Source organism: Nicotiana tabacum, chromosome 8, assembly GCF_000715075.1.
Source record: "Nicotiana tabacum cultivar K326 chromosome 8, ASM71507v2, whole genome shotgun sequence".
In the NCBI taxonomy this organism is placed as follows: Eukaryota; Viridiplantae; Streptophyta; class Magnoliopsida; order Solanales; family Solanaceae; genus Nicotiana; species Nicotiana tabacum.
The window spans coordinates 137,501,209-137,509,511 of record NC_134087.1 but is presented as its reverse complement, the minus strand read 5'-3'; the positions used below and the strand labels follow the sequence as shown (position 1 = coordinate 137,509,511).

The 8,303-nt window shown below is 40.2% G+C and overlaps 1 protein-coding gene across 1 annotated transcript; it reads right to left on the bottom strand.

The window, feature by feature from the left end:
• Positions 1–693: 693 nt before the first annotated feature.
• Positions 694–5,120, bottom strand: LOC107783393 (ribosome-binding factor PSRP1, chloroplastic). Its single transcript, XM_016604359.2, has 5 exons — positions 4,604–5,120; positions 4,059–4,202; positions 3,708–3,974; positions 1,197–1,305; positions 694–1,096 (listed from the first exon to the last, which is right to left on the bottom strand). The coding sequence occupies exons 1-5, from the start codon at positions 4,868–4,870 to the stop codon at positions 969–971; spliced, it is 915 nt and encodes a 304-aa protein (XP_016459845.1). The 5' UTR covers positions 4,871–5,120; the 3' UTR covers positions 694–968.
• Between the last annotated feature and the right edge of the window lie 3,183 nt (positions 5,121–8,303).

Genomic DNA, 8,303 nt, shown 5'->3' with positions numbered 1-8,303 from the left:
TATATATATATATATATCAAAACACACTTAGATCGAAATAAAAATCTGTCGCCGGAAAAAATGGTGTTTGTAAAATTCCGACGACCACCATTATATGCCGCCAGTGACCAAAACAAAAAGAAAGAGAATGAAATAACCAAAAAAAATGAGAATAATAAGAAATAAGAAAAAGAAGAAAGAATAAAAAAAGTACTAAAAATAATGTGGGGCGCGTATAGCTCACCACTTGCCAAGAGTTTGATTGTCGGCATTAAGGGTGCAAATAATTATATTTAAAATAAGTTTAGGGGGTAATAGGATTCCCGCAAAAAAAAGTATATAGTTAGGAATCCGGATATAGGTCAGGGGTAGTTATGCATTTTCCTCATAAGTTTGCAAGATAAGTGTTTTGGCTACTTACCAACGGATCCAAGACACATACAACAACAACAACAACAACAACAACAACAACCCAGTATAATCCCACTTAGTGGGGTATGGGGAGGGTAGTGTGTACGCAGATCTTACCCCTACCCTAGGGTAGAGAGACTGTTTCCAAATAGACCCCCGGCATCCTTCCCTCCAAGAACTTCCCACCTTGCTCTTGGGGAGACTCGAACTCACAACCTCTCAGTTGGAAGTGGGGGTTGCTTACCATCAGAGCAACCCCTCTTGTCAAGACACATACGAGGATGTAAATTCAGTCCAGGAACATGTGCATACATTTTCTTTTTCTTTTTCAATTATAACTACAATCTTTACAGAAATCTTAAAGGTAGAAACATCTACATTCATCTAGAAGCTCCTTTTGCGATATTGGCGCTGTCTCAATTAACATTTGCTGTTTCTGAACATTAGTAGATCCGTAAGATGATATAGGTGCAAAAACATCCTCAAGCAGAAAACCTTCTCTCTTTTGACTCCAAAAGTGACCGTAATGCAAAGTAAATGTACTCTGTCACTAACTAATCACTTCTCATCAATTCCTTCTATTCTGCCATCGACGTTTCTTTCTCTAGTTCAACCTCCACTGGCTCTAACTTTGTCTTACCATCTTCCTTGGGAATAATAAGTCCATAACCCCCTGCTTTTCTTCTGTAAACAATGTTAATCTCACCTGCAGCAACACACTAAATCATAAACCACATGAAACAGAAAAATGACCAATGAAGCAAACAAAAAATTGTGTTTAAAGACTAGGAGTCATTTCTCAGTACCAGTTTCCTCATTCCGAAAACCATAAAAGTCATGGTCGACGTTTTCCATCTGTTCAATTGCTTCAGTGACAGTTAAAGGTGGCATATCAAAGAGCTTCTCACGAACAATCTGAACGAAAATATGAACTGAAGTGTGACATTGTGCTTAAAACATACATGAGTAGTATTGTAGAAACATTAGCCAAAGACCCAATAAACCTATAACTAAAACATTATTATGGCTGTTAATACTCATTTAAGCGAATACTAAAAATCTTCACAATCAGATCATTATATTTCAAGTTATTGCTGTTAGTGACTTGGAACATCGTTTAGTATTGAGATTGGGGACAAGCAGTTAAAAGCACAAAAGGCAAGAGTCCAAAATGGACCCTTACGCACAGCAGCCACAAAGAATTTGCTCAATTAAAAGAGATGAAAGACCGTTTCAATACTTAGATAGATCTAAGGAGAGCATGTTGTGAATAAGGAAGCTAACGAGACATTTAAGCTAAGCAGAGATTAAGAATATCTGGCCACAACACAGGCTACTCGGTTTGGGTTGAATAAAGACACAAGCACTTGACAGGAAGTGGGAGGATTTCAACTTTTAAAGGGAAGCTAGATCTCTAACTTCAGTATAGAACTATGTTGCTCGGACTCTCCGAAAATGTGGCCGGATACGTGTCGGATCCTCCAAAAGTAGTGTATTTTTGAAGGATCGACACGGGTGCGGCTACATTTTGGAGAGTCCGCGCAACATATGTATAGAAAATGCATACACGACAGCTTAAAGGCTCATGCACTATTAAGCCATATAGAAAGTTTTAGATCAATCCTAAAAGATTCTGCTAGACACAATTGCTTGGAAAAGTTAAGTGGAAAGGTGCAATTATCTCAAAATTAGAACATACGGAAGATGAAAACTTCCAAAATTAACAGAGGCAAAAGTTGTTGAAAATTGTTGAGCACAATTGTTTGGTCACCACTTGAATTTTATTTCTCCTTCACTCACACACTAGCACCTCTCTTTGTTTCTCTTTTGTATTTCTCACTTGCTCTCACACTTCTCACTTGATCACTCACTTCTTCCTTTCTTGCTTGCTTGCTTAAGCACATACAACTCAAATGAACCACCTCTATTTGTAGGTGGTGATGGAGGATCTAGTGGGGGTAGAATGTTACCAACTACCTAATTCTAGAATTACACCTTGCACTTATTTCTAGAGTTGTACTTTTTAGAATGCTTCTAGGCTCCTCACTCTAGAATTTTCATTCTAGAGTTCTTCCAATTCTCTACCATTCTTTGAATATTCCAGATTCTCCTTGGAAAATTTTAGATATTAATTAAGTTGGTGATAAATTATTAACAAAAGTTGCTTTCAAGGTAAAAGGGTCAAACTGCGGATGGGGAGTGTCATATTCTAGAAGATGAAATGATCAGGTCCCTCAAATAAAGTCAGTTGCTAATGACTTCGGAAGTTTGAAACTTATGACAAACACAAGAAACGGAAGAAGTTTCGGGCAGAGAACTTCCTATAATGCAGTTATCAGTAATTATCAACAAATCATATGACGAGTCAAAGGAACAAAAGGAAGAAGGTCTATAGTAAAAAAGCACTTCTAGAAAAGGGACAATCTTATTGTATTTGGAATGGATATTAATCCTGTAATTTCAATAACATGTACTTGGAAAGACGAGCCTAATGCACATTCCGCAGTGTTGTGTAAAATGGAACAAATTGAAAGTGGAGCCTTAGGGAGACAAATGGACAGGTGCATCTGATATCACACAACTTATCAGAAATCAGGATGTTTAAGGCATAGGTCTCACCTGTTAAGACTATAGAATGGCATTCCTAACAAATCGGAATTAAGTGCCTCTAAATGCTTTTTTTCCTCATTTCGGATTAACTCATTACATCATATTTTTTACCCCTAAATCAATTTGTACAACTGCATCAAAGCACATGCTTGAAGATTTATACCGCTGTAAAGGCAACCAAATCTTAATTCCTAAATGTTATTTCAAATGCTTTCTAGGTGAACCATTTTACCATACAATTTTAAAACGTTTTTTCTTCATTTGACAGGAAGCATTGAAGCGTGTAACCAAACTCTACTACACCTATCAGTTTGTTCCCTTCAAGAACCTTACTAATTTGAAGACAGTGGAATTAGATTTAAACAAACTGACACATGAAATGACTTATTTATTAACATCCCTAGGGTGTGATACAAGAATGTTATTCCACCGATCGGACTCCACTGTCATGGAAGAATAATAGGACGAGAGAATGACATCTAACACATGACACCAAAATGGAATACCACTGAGGCAATACACATCAAAGATGTTCTACTCAGTTGAATATTAGTAATTGGGAAGATATCAATTGACAAGCATATCTCCTTGCTGTTGCTAGGAATTCAATTAACTCAAACTAGAAAGGCCATGTCAAAGCAGTAGTAACCAATATATTGAGTGCAAGAAAAAATATATTTGGCAAAACATTTAAGTACAGAGACAACCTCAGTAACAAAGCCCTCGCTTTCTTCATCTTCAACTTCCTCCTCTTGGGGAAGTGTCCCCAAATCCTCTTGAACTGCCAGCAATTCTGGGTCCCTGACCTTCAGCCTGTCGAAGCCCTTCATATGCCTGCCACGGTCTGAATCCTTCTCCTTAATTTTCCGCAATTTTCGCTGTATAATTGATGATACCATATCTATACTTCCATAGACCGACTCCGCATCTTCCTCTGCACGAACTACTCCATGCTTCTTCGTGAATAAAGTAACCTATAGTTCATGAATGCCGGTCAAGCAAATTTTTAACAATAATAAAAATCCAATATAATAAATTTTCAATTTTTTGGTGCATACTTCACATCTTCGAATCTTTGGGCCTTTTCCTAGCTCTCCACCTCGAACAGACAGCCTAACATCGACTTCCCTGACTAGATGGCTATGTTTTTGAACTGCCTTACCCAACTTCTCTTCCACATAGCTCCTCACAGCAGGCGTTAACTGTAATTCCGCTAAAACAATAAGTCAATAGAACATGTTTAAGCAAGGAAACAAGATTTCTAGTCGAAGGATCAATCTTTTAAAGCTTCTAGTTTCATTGTGAAGTAATTATTGTACTTCCTAATGGGGTTCCGAATATGAGTCAAACAAGTAAGTAATTTTTTTGTAGTATCAATTTAGACATCAGATTCTTTAATTAAACTTACATACTTAAAACCTAAATAACGTACCCTAAGTCACAATTTCTATAATTAAAAATGTAAGGGAACTTCGCAAATAACAATAGTGTAATAGTGTCTGACAGAGGAGTAGACTCAAAATCAATCAAGTGTGGAAACAACAGTTTCATATTGAAGTACTTAAGGATATAAATAAGAGAGTAAAGGGGAAGAAAGTTAAACCTCAAGGTTTTTGCCTTGGAGGATGAGTTTGACGGAAGAGAGTGGACCATCCCATGACATTCGAATCCCAAACGATCTTGTCCCCTTTTTCTTCATAGGAGCGCTAATTTCATTGTTCTTGAAAGCTGAATTTAAAAACCCTGAACTACTTGCTGACAATGTTAGCGACAAAGTTGAAGAAGAAGTGAACGAAGAGGAACCAGGTGGGTAGCTATGGGGGCAAGGAAAAGTTGTTCCAACTGTTGGTGAAATGGAAAGAGTCGCCATTCTTGTAAATTACACAAGGTAGCTGCTTGAGATTTCTGGATCAATAGTAAAATATGAAGCGGGGCGATGAATTCAGTTAGTATTATCTGGGTTTTTGAATAAGCAGAAGAGAGTAGCACTTTCAGTACTTATTGCTAGTTCAGTACTTATTGCTAGGTACAGTAATAATAGAGATATTGCTAGGGACTGAAGAAGAAGAAGAATGCGTTATCCGATTTCAGATGATGGTTGACACGTGACCTCTGCATGATTTTTAGGTATGGTCCCCCAACCCAATTTCATTTCTCACATATCCTAGTTGACGTGTCTGGGTTTGATCACAATGCGAGAAAATGGATAATATTGATCGTTATACCCATGTTGGAGGGCCCAGCTCATCGTTGATATTTTTTTCTTCATTTGCAAACACTTGTTACTCTTATCATTTTATTTTCTTGTTTTGGAGCGCTCGTATCAAGAATTTATCTTCTACAACTACTACATGAACTGTTCATTTATACAGAAAATTTTCAAATAATCCAGTTGTATACACGGGCAGCAGTCCAATTATTGTAGGATGGCTCGGGTTCAGGTGGAATCACAAGAAATGAGTTAAATTATCATTCCTTTTGTCACATATGCCCTCTCTACTTATGTCACTAATGGTAAACTAATTATAGTTATGTATACGGTAAAATTGGAGAGTCTAATTTTTTGTCGTTATAACGTCTCGAAAGCTCGAAATTACGATCGGGTTTCATCCCTCGAGGGCCATCGACGCTCGACGTCGGGGTAGTATGTGACCGACGGTCACGGAAAGAAAGTGGGGAGTTCCCTAGGCATGAAGCCAGAGCCAGCAAAGTTTGTCAAGCTAGTCTGAGCCCGTATCGTAGGCATTAACTAGCTGTCTCATCCCCATATCTTTGTAATAAATGCACTTGTACTATGTTGGGATTTCCCCTCTTATGTAAAGGGGATCCTTGTCATTTTGTAAACATCTGTTGCTCCATACTAAATACACAAGAACATTATTGTGCTCTCTAACACATTATCTCGATTTTATTACTTCATTTATTACTCGTATTTATTGTGTTCTATTAAAAGTTCATCATTTATTGCTTATTATTGGCCATAAAGAGCCGTCTTTGATTCATGCATAACTATTAGTCTCCATCGACCACCCTCGATAACTCCCAGTCGAGCATCGAAATCGACCTCGAGGCCCCAGAATCGACAAGCTCGAGGCCCCGATTGCTAACCTTTCGGTTTGGCTAACACCTCGTTTTTAAGCGCTTACATTATTTCTAAGTCTTTCGCATAGTATCAACTGCTTAACAACTAGCATAAAAATAGATCACGTATTTTGAAAACCACTAAATCAAATTTAATTGTCATTACCATTTTCACGGTAAACAGTTTGGCGCCCACCGTGGGGCTAAAAATAATAGTGATTATTTTCTTGCTGGTTTTACTACATAACGCAAGTTATCTTTCACGTTTTTTCTTTTTCAAGATCTTCGATTTCAGGTCGAAATGTCTAACTCAGTGAATGGAGGTGAAAACAACAATCTTGAGGACCACGGGAAAAATGGTATGGGTGTTCCAGGTGTTGGTGTGCCACTACGAAACCCTGGGAATGCACCAGAACCAATCCCCGTGGACGCGATCTCGCGCGATGCCCAACACGTCGACATAAGCTCCCACACTAATAGGAGCGTGTACCAAGAAGATCAACAAGAAGCTCAGAAAACCCTGACTAGGGAAGAACGGGAGGTTAGCTTTCATGTTATTTTTGAAATGTTGCAGGCACAACAACTGGCTATTGCTCAGCTGCAAAGTCACCAGAAAACTCCTAGAACGGTAGCACCGGGGACGGTTCCCCCAGCCGAATAGGTACCAGAGAGATCAAGCAACAACGGGTTGGTAGCCGACCCCGCCATCGTAAAAATGCTCGAGGACCTCACAAAGAGGATCGAATCGGGTGAGAAGAAGATAGAAGCCAATGACAAAAAGGTCGAGACCTACAACTCCAGGGTCGACCAAATTCCGGGCGCACCCCCGACCCTAAAAGGGGTAGACTCGAAGAAGTTCATACAAAGGCCATTCCCAAAGGAGGCAGCTCCAAAACCCATTTTGAAGAAGTTCAAAATGCCAGACCTTCCGAAATACAACGGAACCTCGGACCCCAACGAGCACGTCACCGCCTACACTTGTGCAGTAAAGGGCAATGACCTAAAGGACGATGAGATCGAGTCCGTCTTGCTAAAGAAGTTTGGGGAAATACTCTCGAAAGGGGCCATGATGTGGTATCACAACCTAGCTCCTAACTCCATAGACTCATTCGCCATGCTGGCAGATTCTTTCATAAAGGTACATGTCAGTGCCATCAAAGTAGCAACAAGGAAATCCGACGTCTTCAAGATCAAGTAGAGAGAGAATGAGATGTTGTGAGAGTTCGTATCTCGTTTCCAAATGGAACTACCACTGATCTCCAATGACTGGGCAGTGCAGGCCTTCACTCAAGGTCTAAATGAATGAAGCTCGGTGGCTTCAAAGCAGTTGAAACAGAACTTGGTCGAGTATCCCGTTGTGACCTGGTTGGACGTCCATAACCGATACCAGTCAAAGATCAGGGTCGAGGACGACCAACTAGGGGCCCCTACAGGCTCAGTATACCCAAACAGGCTTCCGGCAAAGAAACCAAAGCCAAACAAAGAAAGGTACCAGCTATACACCGAAGATAGGAGAAACGCCCTGAGGCGTAACATACCCCGCAACGATCGAAGGACGGACCAAGGCCAGAATCCTCGGGGACTCATCAACAGAGCTAGCTTCGATAGATACACAGGGCCGACGGAGGCACCTCGCTTGTTGGAATACAACTTCAATGTCGATGTATCAGACATCGTGTTCGCCATCAGTAAAATTAGAGATGCCAGGTGGCCCAGGCCTGTGCAATCAGATCCTTCGCAAAGAAATCATAACTTAGTGTACGAGTTCCACAACATGCACGGCCATAGGACCGGGGATTGCCACCAACTCCGAGAAGAGGTAGCCCGACTACTTAACAAAGGTCACCTCCGGGAATTCCTTAGCGACCGAGCCAAAAATCAGTTCCGAGAAAGAGAGGCGGCCAAGAAGAACAAAACAAATGAGCCACAACATGTCATCCACATGATCTTGGGAGGCATCGATGCCCCGCAGGAGTCCATGATAAGAAAAACAAAAATATCCATCACCAGAGAAAATAGAACTCGGGATTACATACCTGAGGATGCTCTCACATTCAGCAACGAGGACATCGACACCTTGTCTTAGCCTCACAATGACGTACTGGTAATCTCTTTTCTTGTAAATACATTTAAAATTAAACGTGTACTTGTAGATCTAGGTAGCTCGGCCAACATTATCAAGTCGAGGATGGTAGAGCAGCTCGGCCTGCTTAACCAAATTG

What these genes read in the sequence shown, in the direction of transcription:
- LOC107783393 (XM_016604359.2), bottom strand. Translation starts at nt 4,870, where the DNA reads ATGGCGACTCTTTCCATTTCACCAACAGTTGGAACAACTTTTCCTTGC. An exon ending in TCCAAGGCAAAAACCTTGAG is followed by an intron (nt 4,203 to 4,603) that starts GTTTAACTTTCT and finishes GCGGAATTACAG; the next exon opens with TTAACGCCTGCTGTGAGGAG. An exon ending in GCGAGGGCTTTGTTACTGAG is followed by an intron (nt 1,306 to 3,707) that starts GTTGTCTCTGTA and finishes ATTTTCGTTCAG; the next exon opens with ATTGTTCGTGAGAAGCTCTT.